This window comes from Lepidochelys olivacea, assembly GCF_965140295.1.
Source record: "Lepidochelys olivacea isolate rLepOli2 genome assembly, chromosome: 10".
Taxonomy (NCBI): domain Eukaryota; kingdom Metazoa; phylum Chordata; order Testudines; family Cheloniidae; genus Lepidochelys; species Lepidochelys olivacea.
Window position 1 is genome coordinate 46,315,231 of NC_140420.1, and position 27,060 is coordinate 46,342,290.

Below are 27,060 nucleotides of genomic sequence, written 5' to 3' on the forward strand. Positions count from 1 at the left end.
GCTACACTTGAAGGAATATGTGGATGAACTGGAGAGAGTCCAGAGGAGAGCAAAACAATGATAAAAGGTTTAAAAACCTGATCTATGAGGAAAGGCTAAAAAAACAGGGCATGTTTAGTCTTGAGAATAGAAGACTGAGGGGGCACCTGACAACAGTCTTCAAACATGTTAAGGGATGTTATAAAGAGGAAGGTGATCAATTGTTCTCCATGTCCACAGAAGGCAGGACAAGTAGTAATGGCTTAATTTGCAGCAACAGAGATTTAGTTTAGATATGAGGAAAAACTGTCTAACTCTAAGGATAGTTAAGCACTGGACCAGGTTACCAAGGGAGGTTGTGGAATCCCCATCTTTGGAGGTTTTTATAAACAGGTTGGACAAACATCAGTAAGGAATGGTCTAGGTTTACTTGGTCCTGCCACAGTGAGGGGACTGGACTAGATGACCTCTCTATGTCCTTACCAGCCCTACATTTCCAGGATTCTAATTAATCTGTGTAATTCATCCTATAGTTTACACTCTCATCCTTCAAAGCATAGACAGTGAGTAACTAGTCAATAGGTCTGGTATTCATGTGCTCAGAACTGAAGACCAAACTTGAGAGCAATCTCCCCAGAGCCACAGAAAAAATCACCATCTTTGCAGTCCATGGCGCAGTGCTGTTGCACACCTAGCCCAAAACTTCACTGGCAGCTGCTTTCTATTTTACTTTCCACCATCATCCCTACAATTATGACACAAGATACACTGACATACAGACCCCAATACAAAATTGAAAGCTTAAATAATTCACTTTCAACCATGATGTCTAGTCTCTTTCTTTTTCAAATGGTAGTTACATTTCTATTGGGTTTAAAGGAGTTAAGATTTTAAAGAATTACTTACCAGTCCCTCATTATCTTCCGAGGTTCTCTGGAAGTGTGCTGCTAGAGCAACATAATCCTGTGCCTGCTTGTTACATTCAAGACACTTTAGTCCATGACGGATTAGTCTCAATGGGTCTGCATACAGAGGCATGGCTGGGTGAGTGTTGATAGAGGTTCCTGTCCCACTTCCTGATGTGGCACTGGGTTTACATGAAGGAGCTGGGAAATGCAAAGTCTGAGGGGCCAAAGACACTGAAGAGTTTGTAGGAGAAGGTGAAAACATTTCATCTAAGGAAATTGGTTTCATTAACAGCTGAGAACATTGCATAATCAATCCTTTGCTCTTGTGCTCTCTCGCATGTTTAAGCAAACTACACTTGTTAAAGAACAGCAGCAGAGTTGAACACTGAGTACACATGACTTCAATGTGGACACTTCGCCTACTATAGTGTTGAGTTAGGCTTTTTTCTAAGGCAAATGAATCTCCACATTCAAGGCAACAATACCCAGATGCAGGTAACTGAATATTACTGTCAGGTGGTGGGCTGAGGTTTGGAGAATACACTGACACAAGATTGTTACTGTTTAGTACTTTATTAAATTCCTCCACAATTACAGGAGCAGCTTTCTTTACTTGATGCACCAGTGGCACTGACATCTGGGTTAGCTGAGGCTGACTTCGCCTTTGCACAGACGATTTTGCTGTGACAGAAGCAGCAACACTGTGTGGAACTAAATTGAGATTTGCTAGATGTACGGCTTTGGGAAGGAGGCTGGAAGTGGTGGGGTTAGATGGCTGCGTCACAATACCCTGATGCTGCCTCTTGTTGGGCTGCTGCCCTACATTACCTATTTTTGTGGCATCACTGCCACAGTTTGGCAGTGGAGACGAAGACACTTTGGGTGTGCTGTTGTCAGCAGTCTCTGTTTTCATATCATCTATACAGGGGCTTGCAACATTTGACACTTGAATAGCTGTGGCAGCTGCATTTTTGGTGGAACCCTTGCTTGCCTCATTTTCCATGACTGCACTAGTATCAGGTGAAGGGAAGGACTTAGTACACTCTTCTGCGGCCAAACCTTCTGCAGATGACTCCTCAGGAGATTTGCCCAACTCTTCCGCTTCTGGCAAGATTCTAGTTACAGTTCTTTTAATTTCACCAGAAGACATCTTAATAGTTTTTATTCTAACTTTGGGAATAGCTGGTGGAGAGCCAGCTGCCACGGATGGAGAGCCTTTTCCACTACTATCACTGCACACACTCCGAGGACTCTCAGGCTGCTTGTTGGCCTTTTTTACCACCTCTAGGGGGCTTCTTGGGCTCTTTGGTGACTTAGGCATTTTGGGGCTTCCTTTCATGCCATCTTTCAAATGGCCAGAAGGTTCTTTTGTAAGGCTTGTTTGATCTTCTTTTGGAATACATGCAACTTTTTTGGCCTGAAGAGCTACTAATGCAGCAACACAAGATGACAATTTTGAGTGAGCTGGCTTTAGACGTTGGCGAGGTGGGATTGATGAAGAAAAGTTCACCTCAGGCATAGACCCTCTGCTTTCCTTCAAGTTATTGTCGTGGAAGCTTCCAAACGCCAAGCCTTCTCCAAGGAAGTTGTTGGTATCTACTAGATCTTTGCTGGATTCTACTAACTTCTCTGCTACTCTGTCTTGTTCTTTTCTGCTCAATTCCAGCCTATTTTCTTGCTGGCTATGAATCTCCATCTTTTGTTCTTTTTTACAATATTGATCAAACATACTCAATTCTGGCTCTGGTACCTTCCTAAGTGAATCTAGAACTGAAGCCGCAGATGGAATATACATTGGAGTTGGTGGGAAATATGGAGTTTGGGCATGTTTTGGTTTATTGTCAATACTGTTTTCTTTGAAAGCATCCTCCGGTTCAGGGCTGGAGATAGGGCTGAACTGACTGAATGTGGGTAAAGGTTCTGACTTCGACTGGTCCAGTTTTTCAGAATAGTTTTTCAAACTATCACCATTAATAAAAGCAGAATCAAATTTCCCATAATTGTGCACTAAGTTGTGAGCCTCTGATGGCAGATCAGACCCACGGAACCCATTGTGTAACAGACCAGCTCCAAGGTGATTCCCCTCCTTCTCTGCTTCAAAGGACTCCTGACGACTTGTGTTCTTCACAATAACACTCACAACAGGGATATCAGGAGCCGGCACTGATTGGGACAAGGACACATTTTCATCTATACAAATTCCTGATGGCTTTAAGTGATTTTCGTTCTCTTCACCAGTTGACTGTATGGTCTCCTTGGCATCAAGGCTAGTTGGGTCTGGGATGTCAAAAGCAGCCAAAAGGTCATCGAAGTCTGGGGTTTTCATGTCCCCCATGATGAAAGCTGCAATTAAAAGCGAAACACACTATCAAAGTTTGTCTCTGGGAAAAAAATCTATTAAACTCTTACTTGGATTTACTCTAACTAATGAAGAAAAAAATTAGGACTCTAGCCACTACAGGGAAGCTAGGATGGGAAGTTTCAACATGCTATCACTTAAACTTCCAGTTTAAACACTGTGGGATTTTATTGTTCATTTGTAGATGGACTAACTCAGTGCCATTCAGCCTTTCTGGCCCCAGGGCCTAATGTGTTACCTTAAAAGGCCAAGGAGCTGCAATCAAGACTCTGGGGCAGATCCTCTACTGTTCTGCTCCCTATAGACTGCTCAGGCAGCACAAGCCACCTGCAAATACCCTGTTGTGGATTCCTAACATAGAGTAGCCTCCAGTCGGCATCCAGCTGTCTCCTACACTCCCCTAGCACAGCTGTGCCAGGCTGGGAGGGGATTAGCTGCAATGTGCTGTGCTCTGGCTACCCCACTTGGTGCATGGTTCCTTGGGACTACTGGCAGCTGGTGCAAGTTAGAACAGCTGGAAGTCTGCCTTAACCTGGGCTGGGAGAAGAATCAGGGAGCTGTAAGTTAGTAGTTGTTCTCAGTTTCTCTTCGTGCCCCATTCCTATACTGCCCTGGGTGGCTATGTAGAAGAGGGGCACATCCTTTCCTAGGTGCCCTCTACATTCAGCCAAAGTCAGTCAAATTCCAACCCTGCTCTCCCTAGAGCTCCCATAGCCTGAAGGGGAAGCAGGTAATGAAGCAATTGATGCTACTCTCCCCTCCCTCCTGTGCAACCCAACAGGGAGCCAGTGGGGTAACTGCAGCAGCTGCTGCTCCTGGAGCTACAGGGAAAGCTGTGGAAGGCAGTGCCCCCTACCTCCTCCTTCCATAGGTACAGGGCTGATCCAAACACTTCAGTGTAAAAAATAAAAATCACAGGGCATGGCTCAGGGAGCACTCTTCAATTGACCAAACAGAGTCACGCTGAAGGACCACCAACATAAGGCCTCAAGGATCACAGAATGGATACCTCTGGACAAACTCAAAAGTGAAACTAGTATGATCTGCAAATAACAGAAGCTGTTACTTCCTGGAAAGGTTTCAGAGTAGCAGCCATGTTAGTCTGTATCCGCAAAAAGAAAAGGAGGACTTGTGGCACCTTAGAGACTAACAAATTTATTTGAGCATAAGCTTTTGTGAGCTACAACTCACTTCATCGGATGCATGCAGCAGAAAATACAGTGGGAAGAATTTATATACATAGAGAACATGAAACAATGGGTGTGACCATACACACTGTAACAAGAGTGATCAGGTACAGAAAGCTATTACCAGCGGGGGGGGGGGGGGGGAGGATGGATGGACGGACGACGGGACTCCTTTGTAGTGATAATCAAGGTGGGCCATTTCCAGCAGTTGACAAGAACGTGTGAGGAACAGTGGGGGGGGGGGGGGGGAGAGGAGAGGAGAGGAGGAATAAACATGGGGAAATAGTTTTACTTTGTGTAATGACACATCCATTTCCCTGGAAAGGGTACAGTGTAGCCAGACCTCAACTATTTAGTACTGTCAATCACCTGGAGAAAAGCCAGAAGCAATTGGCCAGCCCAAGAGAAACAGCATTGAAAAACGAGGTTCCAGGTTTCTGCCAAAGCAACCTAAATAATAAAAAAGTCTTTACCAAATATTTTAGTATGTTGTGTACAGCACCTGAAGCACTCAGTTGTGGATTACTGTATAAGAGGGCTGAGCCTATAGTCCTTAATTAGCTAATAAAATCACTGAAGAGTTTTGCCAGAGCACAGAATAAAGAATCATGCCTAAAAATCATAATCCAAACCAAAAGTTTCTGAGCATTTCTTTGGTTATAACTGTCTACAAAGGAAGGTAAAGATTACACAGGCACTGACTGCAGCTTCACAGTTAACATTATAATTGAGTTTTCATTATACACCTTCTCCAACACAGAAAAGAGATTTGTTATTACTGTAAAGGACTATATCCTCCCCCAATAGTTGTACATAAATTCATGAAATATTTAAATTATACCATAAAAGGAGACCTTTTTGAAATTTTTAAGACAACTCATGTTTTTTCAGCCACATCTAACTTGAAAATGGCAAGTTTATGAATCCAGAACTGGTACATACTGTATGCACAACAACACTTATGCAGAGTTCTTTTGCCCCGGGGGGGGGGGGGGGAGAGGAGAGAGAGATGGGTAAATTAAACAAAGAGATTGTTTCTATTTTTCATTACTAATGACTAACACCTTCTCATAGAAGCCACCACTTAACATTTTAACAGTTGAAAGTCACATTTAAAATATATTTCCTTCCAGAAAGCTGCTACAAGGAACAACTTCTATGTGAACTGACAACTAAACACTACACTTTGTTACAAAACAATGGAACATACCGAATGGTCTCTGCTCTCTATTCGCCCCACTCTATCACTTCTGTACTAAGAAGAAACTAAGTTAATCATTAATCACATTAATTATTGCGGGGCCTCAGGACCAATCAAGAATTGGTCCTCTTTGTGCTAGACTCTGTACAAACACTGAGTAGCAGATGGTCCCTGCCCCAAAGTTCTAAAAACTAAATAGACACGAGACACAGACTGGGCAGAGGTGGGGGTGAGGAAGGGATATCACACAGAAGCAGAGTGAACAATATGATAATGGAAAACGTCATTTTAGTGTCAGGATTTTTTGGCTACAGTCCTCTTTCCACACTACCTAACTGGTTGCTCCTCAAGCACAGTTACAAAATTTACGGCTTGTCTACAAACAAAGAGCATTGGTTTAATTAAAAGGTTTTAAAATGTAGTTTAAGCCAGTGAAAAGGCTTTATGGATACTTCTTTTGCTTTAAGAATGGCTAACTTCGGGTTAGATTAAACCTGTTCTAATTGACCTAAACTAAACCAAAATAAGAGCATCTACACAGGGGTTTGTACCAGTTTAAGACCATACCTTTAGTTAAATCAGTGTAATTCTGTATTTAGACAAGCCCTTGAAAGTTCAGAAGATGATCCATAAAGTGCTTAAGAAGAGTGCCAGTCTATGGAGAGTTATCATGCACCATAAGGACTACAGCTGCTGGCAAGAAGCATCGATGTAGGACCTTCCACTTACTTTTGGAGAGAAAAGTCTGTGCCAGCTGGAAGAGAAGACTAGACATCCTTCATTTTCTGGCACACAAGTAATTATACAACGAAGACTGTTCATTCCTTACAGCAGAGATCGGCAACCTTTGGCATGCGGCCCACCGGGCCGGTTTGTTTACCTGCCACATCCGCAGGTTCGGCCAATCACAGCTCCGACTGGCCGCGGTACACCACTCCAGGCCAATGGGGGCTGTGGGAAGCGGTGGCCAGCACATCCCTCGGCACACGCCTCTTACCGCAGCCCTCATTGGCCTGGAGCGGCGAAACGCGGCCAGCCGAACCCGCAGACGCGGCAGGTAAGTAAACTGGCCCAGCCCGCCAGGGGGCTTATGCTGGCGAACCACATGCCAAAGGTTGCTGATCCCTGCCTTACAGCATAATGCCCATGTCTTTATGCACAGAAGGTAGATCACCACATTATTTTAGGCACATAAAATTTCTATGATTAAAAGATTTCGGTGCACCAAGACTTATATACAGAATGCTTTAAACAAAAAATTTCATGAACAGCATGGTACGCAGTCCAACCTGTTACATCTCCTTTTCCTAGCCTCAGCTAAATCTGCAGATTGCAGTCCACCAATTTATACTGAGAACTGGAATGTTTCAGAGCACTGAATTTGGCTCCATACGAGTCAGAAGCACCACACAGACTGGGCTCACTAATAAGCAATGCAGACAAAGATTAGCTGAAAATAAGTCTGCAGAGAGGGGACCAAGGGCCAGACTTTTTAAAAGGATTTAGGTGCCTAGTAGGATTTCCAAAAGCACTTTAAAAGCTTTTGGAAATGTCCCTAGGCAGATAAAGAGGCAGATAGGTGCTGGCGTACTTTTAAAAATTTGGTCCTAGATAACTACAGTAGGACAAGAACTGGGACTCCTCACCACATAAAGCTTTATGGGAAATAGTCCAGTGTTTGCAGGACAGTCTGTGTACATATTTAAGTCCCACAGCAGCTTAATTTATGTACTCTCTCTGTTGTACAGAGTATAAGTCTCTCCTTTGCTCATATTGCAATATTTCTTCATAAAAGTTTATTTTAAGATGATATAAAGTTATATTTTCTCAGAGTAAAGCAGAATCAGACTCAGGATCTGGAGAAAACTCTACAAACATTTCCAGTTAAAAAGATTTTAAAATAACCAAAATTTTAAAGAGAAGTCAATTGTCGAATATTTCTGTGTATTCCTAAATATTGAAAAGAGAATCAAGTTATAATTCAATGTATTGAAGTTTCTATTGTACCTTCTGCATTATAGAAAAATAAACATTTGTCATTCTTATATAATGTGAATGTTTGTCACTGGAGTGAGTGAAAAAAGTATGGGTACAGACAAATTTTTAAATTACAACTTAAAACAAAAAAAAATTGAAGAAGTTGAAATTTGCAAAGTGTAACAGGTCATCAAACAGGCTGATAAATGACAATTACTTGCACAATAACCAAGTATGTATATGTTTTGTTGGCCAAAAACCAACCAAGCAAGAATATACATTTCAACAAGAAGGCACAGGGGAATGAAAGGAGACAAAGATCTTAGCTCTTAACTCTCTAGGGCACTGAAGGAACTGTGGGCCAGGTAGAACTGTAAACTCACAAGGCCCTTTGCTACATCTACGCTCCAAGACACACTGAATTCCAAAGGAGTTACTGTAATATCAATGCCCCACATGCACACTACATTCACTTTTCATTGGGAGTATTATTTCTGTGGACTTTTTGAGATCTGCAATAGGTCCAGTAGACTTTACAACAACATGAAACATTCTGTTCAAAGAAGAAGTTCAAGATTGCCATCTAATATTAGAGTATGAAAACACAGTTATACAAAGGTCAGTTACAGTCCTAAAAAGCTAAGTATTTAGAAGTATGCAAGTTAAGGGACAATAGAAAAATACCCCAAAAGCCAGGCTTAATTTTTAGACAGGACAGCGTGGGAAAGCAAAATCTCTTTGCCAGCAGAGTACTTTCAGAGAACTTGAAGATCAGGCTCATGGACTTAGTAAACACAGAAAGTGTACAACAACTGGCAGTAAAAGATGAAGCTGAGTTTGTCGAAGGAGACATTTGTCTAGGGAATGTCAGGAGAGAGTGGGTTTTGGGATGCTAAAGGGACAGAAAGATTAGCCAGCTAGGAGAATAAATTGGAGGCTTCCACAACACATAGGGGTGGATTCAGGCTTCAAAGTTTTAACATACAGTAAAGTACAGGAAACACAGAGTAGAAGAACAGAGTAGGCAGGTCCCAAAACAAACTCCGTGGACAACTTAATTTACATGGCTTGGTGTGAACGTGGCCTGTTGATTTACTGTACAGGCTGGGTAGACAGTTGTGCTCTAGGTCAGCAGTTCTCAAACTAGGGTCCAGGAACCCCAGGGGTCCTTAGAAACTGCACATGGGGTCTGCAAAACGTCAACCATCAAGCCAAGGATAGACAGATTCTCCAATAAGAAGCAGGTACACCCACCTCACTGACATCTGTAAATGCTCTTATACTTTTTTCTTAAAGCATTACTAACAGTACGTGTATATGAAGTACACATATACCTTTGTCAATCAGTTTCTCAGTCGTAGGTCCGTGATTAACATTGCATTTGAAAAGGGGTCCATCCACAAAAAAAAGTTTAAGAACCTCTGCTCTAGGTAACCAAACTTTGGGCTGGAAGTGGCAATTTCTGGGCTCTATCCCTTACTCTGCCAGTGACTTGCTGTGTGCCTTTGGGCAAGTCACTAAAACTACTCTGTGCCTCTGTTTCCCCGCTATGAAGCGGGAACCTCCCACTTACCTATCTTCATCAAGAGCTTCAAGATCAAAAGAAAAAAGAGAGACTAACCCCCAGAGCAATACTGTTAGGCTAAAGCCAACCCCCAGGATCCAGACGGGCCATCCCGGAGGGAAGGCCACACACACTGCTCAGTGGCCTTCGTCCCAGGCGGTGAGGGAGAGGGGAGAAGTCTTCTGCCCCCAGCTGGCAGCAGTGCCTGTCCCACCGGCAAGGGAAGATCTCTGTGGGGCCAGGCAGGCCAGGATACAGTCACAGCCATTCCCTGGGGCGGGAGGTGCAGTCAGTCCGCCCGCCCGCCCCATAGCGTGGGCAGGGCAGGCTGTCTCCTGTCCATGGGGCTGGAAGTGCTTTGTGGGGCTGGCGGGAGCCGGCCTGTCTATGCGGCCCCATGGGGCAGGCAGGCAGGAGAGTCACGTCAGTCTGTCTGTCTGTCTGCTCACCCAAGGGTCGGCAGTGGGGTGTCAGCCTGCACCGCGGACTGGGGGAGGGGAGCGGGCAGTAGTGAGCCCCACGGGGGGGTACTGGAGTCCGGCTGTCAGAGCAGGGAGCTGTGCGTCTGAGCGGGACTCGGTCCGTCCGCGGGGGTCAGTGGCCGGCCCGGCCGAGCCGCACTTACCAGCGCAGGCAGCTCCTCCAGGGCCCGCACAGGCCTCACCCAGCGCCGGGCAGCAACGGCCGCAACATGGCGGCGGCGGGGCGGGGCCGGGCCTGGGAAGACCTGCCCCGCTCCGCCCCTTTGGCCCCGACTCCGCTCCCTGCCGCGCCCCCAGGGACCGCCCCGCTCGCGGCTCTCTGCTTTGCCCCGCCTCCCCCCGGAAACCGCCCCGCCCCCTTGGCCCCACCCCGCCCCCGCTCCCTGCCGCGCCCCCAGGGACCGCCCCGCTCGGCCGCCTGCGACGCGGTGCCCGTTCCCGCCCCGCCCGCCCCTGCGCGCGCCGCCCAGGCCCAGCTCTCGCTGCGCTCCTCGGCGCGCTCCCGCTGCTGCGCAGCCCTGGAGCCCTGTCCTCCGCGCCCACCTCTCGCGCGCCCGGGCCCCGCCGCCCGCGCTCGAGCCGCTCCGGGGCGTTACACTGGCCGTGAGAGGCCCAGGCGGAGGCCCGGGTGCGGAGATTCACACCATCATTCCGCGGGCGCGCTTGCTGCCACGGGCGGTCCCGCGCCAAAGGGGCGCCCGGCGAGCTGGGCTTGGGCCTGGGGGCGAGTCCCGGAGCACGGCTCCCTCGTGCTGGGGTAACGGCTCCGGCGTTAGGAGCGGGGCGCTCGCTGATCGCGGGGTTGGGCTGGGAAAGCTGTGTGCCCTGCCCCGGCCCGCGCTGCTGTGGCACGGAGCCTGGTGCTGTGTCTGCGCTGGCCGAGCGGTGTGCGGGCCTCGAGAGCCGTTCCCGGGGCTAGGTGCCTGGCTGAGAAAGCCGAGAGGAGGTAAGGCACAGGTGGTTTGTGTACCGCCTCCTCCCCCCAGCTGGCGGTCACCCCGGGGAAAACCACAGGGCCTTGTCTCCAGCAGCCTGTCACAAGAGAACTACTCAGCTGTGCGGCCTCCCTGGAAATACACACCTTTGTGGCACTGAAGACAGCGCCTCAGTCTTCAGCGGGGAACAATAGGCACAATCCCCCAGTCAGTCAACACCATTGCTGGGTATATTTGTGCCCTGAAGACGGGTTGAATATAGGACCCTGAGACTGCAGTTCAGGCGAGGGGTGGGTGCTTTTGCTGGAGCTCTTGAAGGCACTGTGGTGACATAATGAGGTGCCAGCCTCAGAGGGTGCAGACCTTCATATTACGATCATCCTTCTTTTTTTCTTGTGTGCTTTAAAAATTACCTGCAACACTGTTGAATCTTTCTCGCAGCCTTCGCTTGTTATTAGCAGGTAGGTTTTTAAGACCTCCTAATAATTAAAACAGCAAAGAAACAACCTTCTGTCTTTTATTTCTCTTTGTAATTTGCCTTTTGGATGCACCCTGTCCCATCAGCAACTCATGTAATTTCTGTGAAATAGTGACATCACAAATCTGAGTTCCTACTAGTGTGAATTTTGTGCCCTCCCATGTTTTCTGGACCAGGACACAACAATGTAGCAATGTATAGGTGTGATAGGTTTCCCCCGGGGTGCCACTTTGAACTGGGGTACTACTGAGGCCGCGTGACCCATGAGCCTGGGCTCCCTTTAACTGTACTGCTGTGACAAGCTGCAGACCTGCTCCTGATCTCTCACTTTCACCAGCCTACATAAGGGTAGGGACACACCCAGCTGTAGTAACAGGCTTTCTGACTAGCCCCCTGCATGGGAAGGCTTCAGCGAAGGAAGTGCTCAGATAGTCAAGTGCACACCCCCCTCTGGAGTGCAAATCCAATATAGTATTGTCTTGTGCTGCACAGAGAACTATACAGCATATGTGATGTTGCACTCCATATCTTTATGGAAATATGCTTATGAGTGTAAATATAATATAACTGGAATATGCTTTATGCAAAAGGTCTCTTGTAAGGTATCATTGCAAAGCTTATCTACTGAGTGTGTTCATCCTATTTATATGAATGTATCATTCTTGTATCTGAAGCTAGAAATATAAAGTATTACTCTGAAGTTCTATTGTAACTATGCAAAGTGTGGGCCATTAATGGTGGCTTGGAATCTTGATGGCTTCCATTAACTAGTACAATTGGTTGTAAATGGCTCCTTTTCTTTTTGGGAATACAGACTAACACGGCTGCTACTCTGAAATCTGTTTACTTGTAAGCCTTCCTGTATACCTGGGTGCTAGCCAGTGAGTAATGAAGTCTCACAGGACATGTGAACATGTCACATGATACTGGAATCCATCTTAAACCTGGTGCTTTTCCATTTAGAAGGAAGGGTGGGAACCCAGAGAGAGAGAGACAAAGGATTCTCGCCTTGTGCCAAAGATATAAAAGGGGGTGGAACAGAACAAAGGGGGCTGCCAGTCATGGAAATCCCCTAGTTACCACCTGAGCTGGAACTAACAAGAACAGGGGAAAGGATTGGGCCCAGACTAAGAAGGAGTCTAGTCTGTGAAAGAAGCTTATTGGAACATCTGAGGGTGAGATTTACCTGTATTCAGTTTCTTAAATGTATTAGGCTTAGACTTGTGTGTTTTGTTTTATTTTGCTTGGTAACTTACTTTGTTCTGTTTGTTTTTACTTGAAACAACTTAAATCCTATTTTTTATACTTAGTACAATCACTTTTGTTTATTAATTAACCCAGAGTAAGTGATTAATACCTGGTGGAGCAAACAGCTGTGCATATCTCTGTGATGGATTGGATCACAGAAACCCCTTGGGAGCTGCCACCTGATGTGCCAAGACTACTTCTGCCCCCGCTTTCCCTGCCAGCTTAGGACTCCAGCACCCTGTCTTGCTAAGCCAGACACACCAGTCTGTTCCCAACACAGATCCACGGTCTGAACCACGTACCCCAAAGCTACAGACTTAACTGAAAGCAAGTTAAAAAGTGTTCCTGCCTTTAATACTCAGATGCCCAACTCCCAATGGGATCCAAAGCCTAAATAAATATGTTTTACCCTGTATAAAGCTTATACAGGGTAAAGTCATAAATTGTTCGCCCTCTCTGACACTGATAGAGAGATATGCACAGCTGTTTTGCCTCCCCGCCCCCAAGTATTAATACATACTCTGGGTTAATTAATAAGTAAAAAGTGATTTTATTAAATACAGAAAGTAGGATTTCATAGAATCATAGAATATCAGGGTTGAAAGGGAACTCAGGAGGTCATCTAGTCCAACCCCCTGCTCAAAGCAGGACCAATCCCCAACTAAATCATCCCAGCCAGGGCTTTGTCAAGCCTGACCTTAAAAACCTCAAACGAAGGGGATTCCACCACCTCCCTAGGTAACGCATTCCAGTGTTTCACCACCCTCCTAGTGAAAAAGTTTTTCCTAATATCCAATCTAAACCTCCCCCACTGCAACTTGAGACCATTACTCCTTATTCTGTCATCTACTACCACTGAGAACAGTCTAGATCCATCCTCTTTGGAACCCCCTTTCAGGTAGTTGAAAGCAGCTATCAAATCCCCCCTCATTCTTCTCTTCCGCAGACTAAACAATCCCAGTTCCTTCAGCCTCTCCTCATAAGTCATGTGTTCCAGTCCCCTAATCAGTTTTGTTGCCCTCCGCTGGACGCTTTCCAATTTTTCCACATCCTTCTTGTAGTGTGGGGCCCAACACTGGACACAGTACTCCGGATGAGGCCTCACCAATGTCAAATAGAGGGGAACGATCACGTCCTTCGATCTGCTGGCAGTGCCCCTACTTATATAGCCCAAAATGCTGTTAGCCTTCTTGGCAACTGTTGACTCATATCCAAAGCAGATTTAATTGGTTCCAAGTAGTAACAGACAGAACAAACAATTACCAAGCAAAATAAAATAAAACATGCAAGTCTATGCCTAGTACAGTAATAAAACTGAATACAGATAAAAACCTCACCAGTTCCAGCAAGCTTTCTTTTACAGACTAGTCTCCTTCTAGTCTGGGTCCAGCAATCACTCACACCCCCTGTAGTTACTGTCCTTTGTTCCAGTTTCTTTCAGGTATCTTTGGGGGTGGAGAGGCTCTCTCTTTAGCCAGCTGAAGACAAAATGGAGGGGTCTCCCAGGGGTTTAAATAGGCTCTCTCGTGGGGGGAGACCCCCTCCTCTCTCCTATGCAAAGTCCAGCTACAAAATGGAGTGTTGGAGTCACCTGGGCAAGTCACATGTCCATGAATGACTGAGTTCCTTACCAGCCAAGCCACATCCCTGGGAAAGCCCAGATGTGGATTGGCGTCTCCAAGTTCATTGTTGGCTTAAGGGCTTCTTGATTGGGCGCTTACTGGGAATAGTCTTTTCTCAGGAAGCTGACCAACTGCTTCACTAAAACCTACTCAGAATCAAACAAATATGCAGCCAATATTCATAACTTCAAATACAAAAATGGTACTTGCATACAAATAGGAGTAATAGATTCAGTAGATCATAACCTTTACAGGGATATGTTACATGGCATATGTAGCATAAAACACATTCCAGTTATGTCATATATACATTCATAAGTATATTTCCATAAAGCCTTATGGGGGGCACCATCACAATCTCTTTGAGTGTTATGGAGGGTGGACAATTTACGAGTTTACCCTGTATAGCTTTATGCAGAGTAAAACTGATTTATTTGGATCCCATTGAGAGCTGGGTGACTGGGTGCTGGAGATAGGTGACTTGCTGAGCAGTTTTTGGTTAAAGTCTTCAATTTTCAGGGCATGGACCAGACCTGGATCTGTGTTGCAGCAGACTAGCATGTCTGGCTCAACAAGGCAGGGTTCTGGATTCCCAAGTTGGCAGTGGAAAACGGGCTCAGAGGTAATTCCAGTACATTAGGTGACAGCCTCAAGGGGGGTCTCTGTGACTGAACCCGTCACAGCGTAAGCTCATTGAAATTCACCCCCTCCCTCAGTGTGGAGGAAGATATGCACAGCTTTTTGCCCCCCCCCCCCCCGTCCCCATTATGAATTCCACAGACTGGTTTTAGAGACAACAAATACAAGTTTATTCGCTACAAAAGATAGATTTTAAGTGATTATAAGAGTTAGCAAACAGATCAAAGCAGATTACCATAGGAAATAAACAAAACCACAAACTAAGCTTAAGATACTAACAAAACTGGTTACAAGTAACAAATTCTCACCCTAAATGTTGTTTTAGGCAGATTGTAGAGTTTCTTGAAGGCAAGCTGCTCTTGCTTACAGCTTAAAACTCCATGTATTTCTTTCACAGGCCCCACCCCCTCTAGCCTTGGGTTCAATCCTTCCCCCCCCCACACTCTTTGTCTTTGTTTCTTATGTTTTCAGCAGTCATCCTGGGTGGGGATTCAGTGAAGAAGGAATCCTGATTATGGCACTCCTCTGCCTTAAATAGGTTTTTCGTATGGCTGGAATCTTTTGTTTTCCAGTATGTCGTTCCCCGCTGCCACCAGTGGAAAAATACTGGTATTCTATCATGGAATCCAGGACCAGATGACTTGATCACATGACCCTGCAGTGTCAAAGGAGCCATGAGGCAGAGGCTGTTTGTAACATCCCAGGAAAACTTCTCAGGAAAGTGGGAGATTAGTATCTTCAAAGACCTATTGTTTTCCCTAATGGTCCATTGACTTGTTTCCAGCTAGCCAGCCAGACAGATTGCATTTGTCTGGTGGGCGTTTCCCAGGTGCAAACACTTTTGTAGTATAGATATATAGTCAATATTCCTAACTTTAGATACAAAAAAGATACATGCATAAAAATAGGATAATCATAGTCAGTAAATCATACCCTTTCGAATGATACCTCACATGATCTATCTTGCATAAAATACATGATAATTATGACATAATCATATAATATTACTATGAAAATATGGCAAGCAGTGTAGCAATAGGTAAAGTGATAGAGGGGAGAATGCTGTTTGTTTCTGCTTGGCATGCAGATAGCAGTGATGTTGGCAGGGCAGAATAATTTTTTAGAGAAAGGCAGAGCTAATATTTTTCATAAAAATAAAACAGGGATTTTGACAAAAAAGCAGAAATTGATCTTCACGAACCATGGGCACCTGCAACGGTTTGTCCAGTGGTGAGAGCACCACACAGGGTGAGATCCACACACTGTTCCTTCTCTCCCACAAACAGCCTGTGTCACCTTGGGCAAGTCACTCAGGGCTAAATCAACAGAAGTACTTCAGTGTTCATTGGTGCAGGGACTTAAGTTTCTTATATCCCAGCTGAGTACCCTAATCGCTGGGCAGTAGTTAGTCTCTCTCTCTGGCCCACTGAATATTTTTTTATACAAAGTATAAAGCTTCAACAGGAGAGATTGAGAGAGCCTAACCCAGAATACCCCAAAAGCATACTGGTGGGGGCACTCCCCTGGGATATAGGAAACCTGGGTTCAGACCCATTCTTCCAATCAGGCAGAGCGGAGATTTGAACTTGTGTCTGCTAAAGCCTAAGTAAGTGCATGAGGCGCACACACATACCCACCCTGAAAATTCATGACCTGCTTCCCCATGGCTGCCTTGTGTTTTAAACATGGTCTGAGAATGCCTATGGGATCAGACTCCACTGGCAAGATAGGTGGAGGGAATGCGTAGTTTGAGGGGGCCACCAGCCCTTTATTGAGGGCTTCAAGAGCTTGTTAGTTATCTGGCAGTGTTAGCATTTAGGTGGCTTTGCACACATGTACTGGTGGAAAAATAGGCACCTACAGCCACTGAGTGGTGGTTTTGAGAATGTCAGTGGCACCTAAATGTTGGACTTAGGCACATAAGTAACTTCGTGGATCTAGCCTTTCATCTCTCTGTGCCTCAGTTCCCCCTCAGTAAATGGGTATAACAGTATTTCCCTATCTCACAAACATGTTCTTGGGATAAATACATTAAAGATTGTGAGATGCTCAAATACTGTGGCGATGGGGGCCAAATAAGTACCAAAACTAGATAGAGTCCCAAGCTGAAAAAGTGAACAAACGCAAAAGCTTTGCAGATCACCTTGAGAGTATGTCTTCACTGAAGTTAACTTGTGTGATTGACACTTGGGTTGGCCTAGCCCAGATGTAAGCAGATAGGCTGCAGAGCCCTTCCCAGATGACTGTGTTCTGACAAGTGTTGCATTCTCCAGGTGTGTGTCGCTAGGACTTACGGGGGCATAGCCTATGGTTTTTTGTGGTGCAGTAAACTGAGCTGCTCTATGATTCTTTTGCAGTGAATTGTGAGAGAACTTGTCTGTCCTTCTGGGCAAATGGGGGAGAGGGAATCATGAGACACTGGAACACTATCAGCACCTGAGTGATGTGGCCTCCTCCAAAATGGGTGGGTTAGCCAGCCAACTGAAAGCAGCATCCAGACTTTAGCCTACAGCCCCACCCAAGACAGATGGCTGGAGCTGATAACATCACTAAATTGGGGTCACAGTTTTCATAGAATGTGAGGCCAGAAGGGACCATTAGATCATCTAGTCTGAACTACTGTATAACACAGGCCATTAAATTTCACCCAGTTACCCTTGTGTTGAGCCTAATAACTATAGTTAGACCAAAACATTTTAGTCCTTAAGAACATTGGTCAGACCAATGATCCATCTAGCCCAATATCCTGTCTTCCAACAGTGGCCAACACCCGGTGCTTCAGAGGGAACAAACAGAACAGATAATCATCGGGTGGTCCATCCCCCGCCATCCACTCCCAGCTTCTGGCAGTCAGAGACTAGGGACACCCAGAGCATGGTTTTACATCCCTGACCATCTTGGCTAATAGCTAGGACCCTACCAAATGCATGGCCCATTTTGGTCAATTTCACAGTCAGGATTTTGAACATCGTAAATGTTATGATTTAAGCTATTTAAATATGAAATTTCACAGTGTTGTAATCGTAGGGGTCCTGACCCAAAAAGAAGTTGTGGGCGTAGTTTCACAGTTGTGGTACTGCTACCCTTACTTCTGCGCTGCTGCTCGTGGTGACGGTGCTTTCAGAGCTGGGCAGCTGGAGAGCAGTGGTTGCTGGCTGGTAGCCCAACTCTGAAGGCAGAGCTGCTGCCAGCAGCAGCACAGAAGTAAAGATGGCATGGTATGGTATTGCCACCCTTCCTTCTGCGCTGCTGCCTGCTGAGCTGGGCCCTCAGTCAGCAGCCACCACTCTCCAGCCCCCAGCTCTGAAGGCAGCAGGGCAAAAGTAAGAGTTGCATGGTAGGGTATTGCCACACTTACTTCTGCGCTGCTGCTGGTGAGGTGCTGCCTTCAGAGCTGGGTGCCCGGCCACCAGCCACCGCTCTCCAGCCACCCATCTCTGAAGGCAACACAGAAATAAGGGTGGCAATACTGCAGCCTCACTAAAAACATTGCAAGCTCCCTGCAACTCCCTTTTGGGTCAGGACCCCCAATTTGAGAAATACTGGTCTCCCATGAAATCGCTATAAGATAGGGTAAAAGCACTCAAAAGACCAGATTTCATGGTGGGAGACCAGATTTCATAATCCATGATGCATTTTTCATAGCTGTGAATTTGATAGGGCCCTACTAATATCCATTGATGGACCTATCCTCCATAAACTTATCTACTTCTTTTTTGAACCCCGTTATGCTTTCAGCTTTCATGACATCCCCTAGCAATGAAGGCTAAACTGTTGTGAGCCACAGGCAGAGAACAGGAGATCCCAAAGTGCCACCAATGTCTGAGTCCCCTGTAATGGCAAGGAATTAGGTAGGGTACACCCAGATGTTTCTAGCAGACAATCTATGCCCCATGTTGCAAAGGAGGGCAAAAACCCTCCAAGGTGCCTGCCAATCTAGCCTGGGGGAAAATTCCTTCCTGACCCCTAATCTGGTGATCAGTTTGACCCTGACCATGTGACCAAGACCCACTACCTCTGCATCTAAGAATAAGGATTCTCTCTACCACCTCAGCACTGGTCCACCCCATCTAGCGTCCCACTGCCAGCCACAAACAATCAGACAAACACCTGAATACATCCAGCCGATGTGGGGGGAGGGGAGGAAGGGGGAGAAGTCAGTGATGGGTTGAATCTCTGAAGCATGAGATTGGATTATAGTCATTGTATTAATACAGAACTGCAAATGTCATGACCATGTGGAGAGCAATGCAAGCGCTCCTATTCTCTGCATAACCCTTGAAGGAAGGGGTTGAACCGGGATGCATAGATTCCAAGGCCAGAAGGGACCACTATGACTGCCAGTCTATAGTTGCATGGGTCATCCCATTTTATATATTGGACCTACTGTTTTCCATGGGACCCCTGTATAGAATGGACAGTGAACAAGACAGGGTTTTGTATGGAGTCAGATGGGATCTGGAGGAGGGGGAAAAAATGCCAAAAACTTGATCTCGTCTAGTCCTCAAGGCTAAGATAGTCTGAACGTTGTGTTAATTTACATAGTAGGTAAACCTCAGACAATTAATTCAAATTGCCAGGAGTCAAATGTAATATAGCCACAAAATCAGGAGTGTTGGTGGTTTTTGCTAGCAGACCAGAAAAGGAAAAGGCCAAAACTCAAGAATTTAGGATGCCTGGGCAACCTTTATTTGGCCCCCTGGTGCATATGCATAATGATACACTATTACATGATCACACAATATTTTTTCTACAGGACCCCACCTCATTCAGTGCACAGGATGGACAGTGAATGAAGTCGGGGCTGCAAAAAGGAAAGATACTCTTGTGCCTCAGGCACTGTAGCAGAACCAAGAAGAGTTTGGTTATCTCTGGCTCTACCACTGATTCCCTATGTGACATGACACAAGGCATCAAACAAGTATTCTGAGGAGATGCTAATTATCAGTGCCCAGCTGGACACACCTAGGGCCAAGTTTTCAGAAGGGTCAACTCCTGCTGAAGTCATTGGGCGCTGTGGGTGCTCAGCACAATTTAAAAAGACTTCAGGTGTTAGCTTTGACACCTGCTTATTGAGGCATTCAAAATTAGTGGACATTTTTGAAAAGATTGTCTGTAATCTCCCTGTGCCTCATTTGACATTAATAAAATGGGAGTGCTGTGAAGATAAGTCCATTCATGTTTGAGAGGTGCTCAGACACTGTGATGAGGGGCACCAGAGACAATTAATCATTCTGTATTCAGGACAAAGTTTGAATCTTGTGCAGTAAATAAGACCTGGACCAATCAGTGAATTTTGGGGAGAAAAAGAAGCAGAAGGAGGAGTGCCTCATTCTTTGAGCACCATCCATCTTGAGGAAGGGTTCTTGTGGAACAAAAATGTGTCTCAGTCTCACACTAATGAATATTTTCAGCCCCTCAGCAAGGATTTATTTATGCCCCTGTGGTGCACCCATCACTGTGGTATCCAAGTACGTGTTTTACTAGGGCCTTATCCCAAGGAAAGATGACACAAATTCAGAAGAAAATGAAAAAAAATTCTTCTCTACCATAGCTCCAACTAATAATGAATAAAAAGGGAATTATCTTGATCTCATCTTCCTGTCTCCCATGACTTCATCTAAAAATTAATTAATGCCCCGTGTTTGCTTTCACAGCCTGCTCCATTTCTTCCAGAGTTGTTCTTTTCTCAGTTTAGCAAGTGACTTGCTGCTGTATGATTGATGCTGCTGCATAGACAAGCTATTGCAGCCTCTGTGTCTATCACCACATCTGACCCCTCCTTCCGACAAGCTGCAGAGCTTTGATTTCCACATAGTCACGCCATTCTGATCAGACAGGCATACTAGTATTGGGAGAAGAGCTTTATCATAGACCCTCAGCAACCCTTCATGGGAACAGATCAGCTCCACAGCAATTCACAGATGGTGCATGCTGTCAGGAGAAGGTGAGTATTTAACAACATTCATTACTTCCCTAAAGAGGTAATAGCTTTCAGTAACACCTGGGATTCCTCTAACTCCTAGGATGAAACATTATTGGTCCATGGACTCAGCAGCTTGTGATTCCAAAAGCTGCTTTCTGTTTTAACAATGACTTTCTCTTAAATATTCTCCTGACCCCCAAAGAGAACCCTAAAAGTTTATATTCTCCCTCTCTTCCCCATCTGTGCTTGGGTCCTATCCTACGCACATCAGGGCTTCAAATGGAAAAATATGCTGGCATGCTCTCCAACCCTTACTACAGGGATAGGAAGCCTGGACATCCTAGTGTATCCCCTCCTTCGATGACAATCTTTCCCCCACTTTCCATCTCTCCAGGGACTAATGCTAGATACCCAATCCATGGTCAGTACATAAACAAAAGTTTTTATTCCCAACTCTGGAATTCAGCAACTACCTTTAGGTATTTACATTTGAAAATATTTCCTATAGTTTTAAGTTTAAAAGTGGCCAAATAAATTTTGTGTGATTTCTGACTCCCTTCAAGTCTTGTGAATTTGAGATGGAGCTGTGGACCAGAACATTTTCAGCCTTACATTCCCCAGATCTGGATAAAATTTGCCTTTACTTCCTGGTAAAACGTGAATATCCTGGTGTCAAAAGATACTTCCTTCTCTTATGGCAGAATGTGTCTCGTTAGATTTCTAGCCCACACAAATGGCTGGTGGTGTTAATGGGGGAGAGAAAGTGGAACAGAGAATCAAGGCACACAATCTCAGTAAAAGCTGCAAGGGAGAAATACCATTTTTTAATACCAAACTCCAGGATAAAAGAAAGAAAAGACATTACAAGGGCTGTGGAAAAAAGGTCTTTCAGGTAAAACAAAATACAGGGCTTATTATGAAGAATTCTTTTTCCCAGGAAAAATGTTAGGGGATGTGACGATGAGAACAGGAAAGGGCTGTACAAGTGAAATCAAAAGCCTTTTGGAAAGATAGTGGTGACAAATCGGCAAACTGTGGAATACTAACTGTGGATGTGAGAGTGTTTTCCTCCCTTTTTTTATACTGCTAGGCACTCACTTGCCATCAGTTATGCTGTCCTACCAGTCATAGTACTACTGTGTTGTGCTGTGGCTGCTCTGAAGTGCCAACATAAGATATTAAACTGTAGGACAAACAAATATCAGCTTTTAAATGCTGCATGCTTTCTGACTCATGCAGTCACGTTATATATGCATAATGTTTTAATTAGTAGCTTGCAAGATGTCCTAAAATATATTTCCCTAACCAGCCTGCTTGCAAAAACCTGGGCTTTCCAAGCTGTGTCTTAGAAAATAAGCATGTACCACTTATTTTCAGAGCAGTACAGCTGTTGAAGAGCGAGGTCATAGTGACAAAGAGAAAGTAGCTAGAAATTGTTTGACACTCATTTCACTGTTAGGTGAGAACCTCCATACAACGAATGCCAGTGACAACAAATAGAAAGGCTGATTACCATATTGCAGCCAAGGGCTTAGTATAGGTCAGGGTGAGCAAACTTTTTGGCCTGAGGGCCACATTGGGGTGCAAAACTGTATGGAGGGCTGGGTAGGGAAGGTGGTGCCCCCCAAACAGCCTGGCCCCTGCCCCCTATTCACCCTCTCCCACTTCTCGCCCCCTGACTGTTCCCCTCAGAACTCCTGACCCATCCAATCCCCCCTGCTCCTTGTTCCCTGATTGCCCCCTCCTGAGACCCCTCCACCCCAAACTGCCCCCCCGGGATCCCACCCCCTATCCAACCCCGTTCCCTGACCGCCCCAGAACCTCCGTCCTATCCAACCGCCCCCTGCTCCCTGTCCCCTGACTGCCCCCCAGAGCCCCCCGCCCCTAGCCACCTGCTGCTCCCAACTGCCCCCTATCTACCCAACCCCCCACGCCGCTGCGTGCGCTGTCACCATCCCCTTACCATGCCGCTCACAACGGCAGGAGCTCACAGTCCTGGCTGCCCGCGTGGCAGCAAGGGAGGGGGGACGGGGGAGAGGGGCTGGGGGCTAGCCTCCCAGACCAGGAGCTATGGGGCTGGGCAGGACGGTCCCGCGGGTGATAGTTTGCCCACCTCTGGTATAGGTAGATGCCAAAAGGGACTAGTGAATTATATCTATAAAACAACATCCACCGTTACATTAGATAGGATACAATAATAAGCCTTCTCCTTCAGCGTATGAGCCAGACTCTAAATTTTCCCTTGGGAAGGTTTTTCCATAACTTCTTCTTGCACCTTTCTCTGAAGCATCTGGTACTGGTCACTGTCAGAGGTAGGATACTGAGCTAGATGGCCCTCTGCTTTTATCCTCCTTGGCATTTTCTATGTTCTTGTATTCCCTCTCCTGATGGTGATGTTCGCAGAGTAGTTTGTAAGTGTCATAATGCAATGTTCGTCAGTCTCTAATATGGCAACGGGTGTTCCCATTTCTTTAAAGAAGTATCACACTTTCTGGCCATCTTGAGAGCTTTTCCAGCTCCATAATATTTTAAGCTGTCTACACAAGTTAAGATTTTTTTTCCCCCTCAGAGTGTCCACTGTAATGTAACAGAAATAAAACAATGGGAATTCAGAGGTACTTTCTGGCAATGGTGCTGGGACTATGGCTGCAGTGTATTCAGCGTAGGGCTCCAAACCTTGAGTTTCTCTGCTATCCCAGATACTGCACACCTGGTTATAAAAACTCACGCTGAGCCTGCTTCACTCAGACTTCATACTGCTCTTGGTGTCTAAGCACTTCTCCCTAGAGAAACACCTCTAGAGAGAACACTGATTAAAACATCAGTAATAAAACAAACTACCTGATTCAAACTCTCGTTCATCACAAATTGAAGAATAGCAGGTGAATCTAACGCATCATATGGCATCTTGTCAGTGGGTATTTACCACAACATTCTATGCAATGCCTTATGAAGTGTTCCTCACAAAGCATTACATCATCATCATCGCCCCTAGGACTCCAGTAATAGAGTTTAAGGCCAGAAGGGACCAGTAGATCATATAGTCTGACCTGTATCTCACAGGCCACCAACACCACCTTATGATAAACCCAACAACCAAAATGAGACCAAAGTAAATAAGACCCACAGGAGACTAGACTATTATGTGCCACAGGCAGAGAATAGGAGGAACCAAGATCAACCAGTGCTCAAGGTCCCTCTAGTGACAGACAAATGATTAAATGAAATATACGCAGATAATCCTGGCAAGTGACCCACACCCACATGCTGCAAAAGGTGGTAAAAAAAAAAAAAACAAATCAAGGTCAATGCCAATCTGATGTGGGGAAAATTCTTTCCCAACCCCATATGGCAATCAGTTAGACCCTGAGCAAGAACCAGCCAGCCAAGGACCTGAGAGAGAATGCTCATTGCCACCTCAGAGACCTTGCCTAGTATCCCATCTCCAGCCATGGTGTCAAGGCTAATTCCCCGCTCCTACACTTGAACATAGGACATAAACCAGAGTGAGCCCCAGGGCTGTTGAGTCTACTCCTGACTATTGCAAGCAACTCTGTCATACAATCACACTCAAATCTGTCCAGCTCTCTCAAAGTAATTAAGTTGCTTGCCTCCACAACTCCTATTGGGAGGCTGTTCCAGAACCTCACTCCTCTGATGATTACAAACCTCCTTCTAATATCCAGACTGACTTTGTTCATGGCCAATTTATACACATTTGTTCTTGTGCCAAGAAGGAGATTAGGATGACCATGAACCTCAGCATCTTCAGAACAAATTGCAAAACCCACTTCCTTGTCCTGCCTTCCCATATAACAAAACCCCATATAGTGAAACAGCAACAAATTCTGACTACAGAGTGGGGAAACGAGAGGGAGAGAGAGACATAGGGAACCTCTTTTTATCACCTGAATTTGTCAGGTGTCTATCACCCAGCACCATGTAATTTAGATAGATCTAAAACTGATCCTTGCCGAACCCACAAGATACCCATCATTGTCACTGGTCTGAAGATGCAGAGGTTCATGGTCATCCTAATCTTCTCCAGCACTGAGCTCTAGATTCCCAGGCTGAGTGCCAAGACACAATTGTCTCCCGCACACCCGAATCTCAGTCTTGAGGGTGACATTTTCATTGTTCCCAGGGACTGTAGCTGCCATGGAAGGTCACGATCAAGCATGGAGAAGCCATCCTGTGGTAAACTTGGGAATAGAAGGCTTTAAAGACAGGACCAAACCTTTCAATTTCACCAAATACTCAACGAGGAGCTAGTGTAGCGAGCAGAGCACAAATCACAAATTTATGGTCCAGTCTGGATAAGTCTGAATCTGACCGAAGGGTTGCAGTCTCCTGCCCAGTAGTAGGTGGCAAAGGACATTTTGCATCCAGGCCTGTTTGGTTATCAAACCTTTTTATTAATGATCTGGAAGAGGGAGAAAACAGAACATTAACAATTCTACAACACTAAATTGTGAGGAGTTTGGAACACCAGTGAGGACAGAGAAATAATACATTAGAAATGAGATGGAGGTCTTTAATACCTAGTTTGCTTCAGTCTTCACTAAAAAGGTGAATGGTGACTAGACACTCAACAAAACTAATATTAACAACAAGGGGGAAGGAATGCAAGCCAAACTGGGGAAAGAACAGGTTAAAGAATATTTAGATAAATTTGCTGTCCAACTAGAAGTGGATATCTAGTGTGGTCCCACAGGAGTCAGTCCTAGGGCTGGTACTAGTCAATATTTTCATTAATGACTTGGATAATGGAGTGGAGAGTAGGGTTATAAAATTTGCAGATGACACCAACCCGGGAGGAGTTGCAAGCACTTTAGAGGACAGGATCAGAATTCAAAACAACCTAGCCAAATTGGAGAATTGGTCTGAAATCAACAAGATGAAATTCAATAAAAACAAGTTCAAAGTACTTCACATAGGAAGGAAAAAATCTGATGCACAACTACAAAATAGGAAATAATTGGCTATGCAGCAGTACTGCTGAAAAGGGTCTAGAGGTTATAGTGGATCACAAATTGAATATGAATCAACAATGAGATGCAGTTGTGAAAAAGGCAATACCATGCTGGGGTGTATTAACAGGAGCGTTGTATGTAAGACATGGGAAGGAATTGTCCCACTCTACTTGGCACTGGTGAGTTGGAGTCCTGTGTCCAGTTCTTGGTGCCATACTTGAAGGAAAATTTGGACAAACAGGAGAGAGTCCAGAGGACAGCAACAAAAACAACAGATTTGGAAAACCTAGCCTATGAGGAAACGTTAAAAAACCTGGTCATGTTAGATCTTGAAGAATAGGGCGGGCTAATAAGAGTCTTCAAATATGTTAAGGGCTGTTATAGAGTGGACAAGTAATGGTCTTAATCTGCAGCAAGGGAGATTTATATTAGATATTAGGAAAAGCTTTCAAACTATAAGGGTAGTGAATCTCTGGAATAGGCTTCCAAGGGAGGTTGTGGAATCACCATCACTAAGGGTTTTTAAGAACAAGTTGGACAAATACCTCTCAGGGATGGTCTAGGTGTACTTCTTATGTTCTTATGTCCTGCCACTATGCAGAGGGCGGGACTAAATTACTTCTCAAGGTCCCTTCCAGCCCTACGATTCTATGATTAAAGAGACCTTGCTGAGATGAGGGCAATGACTTTTTGAGAGCCAATAGTGTGCTTAGTGAGGTACTGAAAAGAGATGAAGACAGAATGAAATAGTCAGGCCAGGAAAACTAAGAGGTTTGCCATCCATCAGCTAGTTTACAATCTAAGAAGTAGGATGTTGGGATGACATTAGAGAAGGGAAGAGTAGGTGTTTGATAGTGAGATGTATTAGGTTTTGTTTGGCATTGCCTCCAAAGGAAAGTGATGAAAGTATCCTCCTTAAGACATTTCATATGATATTGGACAAAGCACTAAAACCAGAAGGTAGGAATCAATCCTGCAGTGGCCTCCAGGGGTGGCCTAACTGCCCCTTTACAGCTCTGACTCCTACAGGTTACCATGATGGGAAGTCCCTTCAGCTGTCCTCATTCCTGGCTCAGATTTCTCTTGCCTGTGTACCAGCCTAGAATTCTCTCCCATTTATTCCTCCAAACTCTTTACATCAGAAATGCTACTCAGGAATCAGAGGCAATAAAATGTTCCAAGCCACATAGGCCCCCTGGCCTTACTCTGTCTGCACCACTGTTTGTCTTGCACCTTTTATTTTGAGTCTTTGTCCTACCCTCCTTTTCATCTACCTTCAGGAAGCAAATGATCAAGAGAGGGAAAGACAGTAGATGGGGAATAAAGGACAAGAGGAGGTGGGGACATCAGGCAGGGAATGGCGTCGGAGGAGACGACCCTGGCACATGCAGTTCTCCTTGGTTATTAAGGAAGATCTGTGCTGACAACACATGCTCTTTAAATTTGATTTTTGAAGGGATAAATTTGCTAAACTGTCTTCTATTCTAGGAATGGTTAGAAAACAATTACATCAATATGGGGGGAGGGTGACTTTCTTGAGGTTCTTGCCCCCTAAATGATTCTAAGATTCCTGCACTGAGAC

The 27,060-nt window shown here is 45.3% G+C and overlaps 1 protein-coding gene and 1 long non-coding RNA gene across 4 annotated transcripts in view; one reads left to right on the forward strand and one right to left on the reverse strand.

Moving 5' to 3' along the window:
• ZNF592 (zinc finger protein 592) overlaps positions 1-9,882 on the reverse strand; it is a 97,635-nt gene extending 87,753 nt beyond the window's left edge. The window contains exons 1-2 of one of the 3 annotated variants that reach the window (XM_084641836.1): positions 9,801-9,882; positions 886-3,230 (exon numbers count right to left, since the gene is read on the reverse strand). In XM_084641836.1, coding sequence (XP_084497962.1) covers positions 886-3,222 — 2,337 coding nt within the window. In that variant the 5' untranslated portion in view covers positions 3,223-3,230; positions 9,801-9,882. Of the gene's footprint in view, positions 1-885; positions 3,231-4,802; positions 4,815-9,232; positions 9,253-9,800 lie in introns of those variants that run through there. The other 2 variants (XM_084641838.1, XM_084641837.1) reach the window with 2 other exon arrangements.
• A 239-nt stretch (positions 9,883-10,121) lies between these two features.
• The window catches only part of LOC311527080, a 47,901-nt gene continuing 30,962 nt past the window's right edge, over positions 10,122-27,060 (forward strand). The window contains exon 1 of the long non-coding RNA XR_014713235.1: positions 10,122-10,603. This is a non-coding gene — a long non-coding RNA (uncharacterized lncRNA). The remainder of the gene's footprint in view (positions 10,604-27,060) is intronic.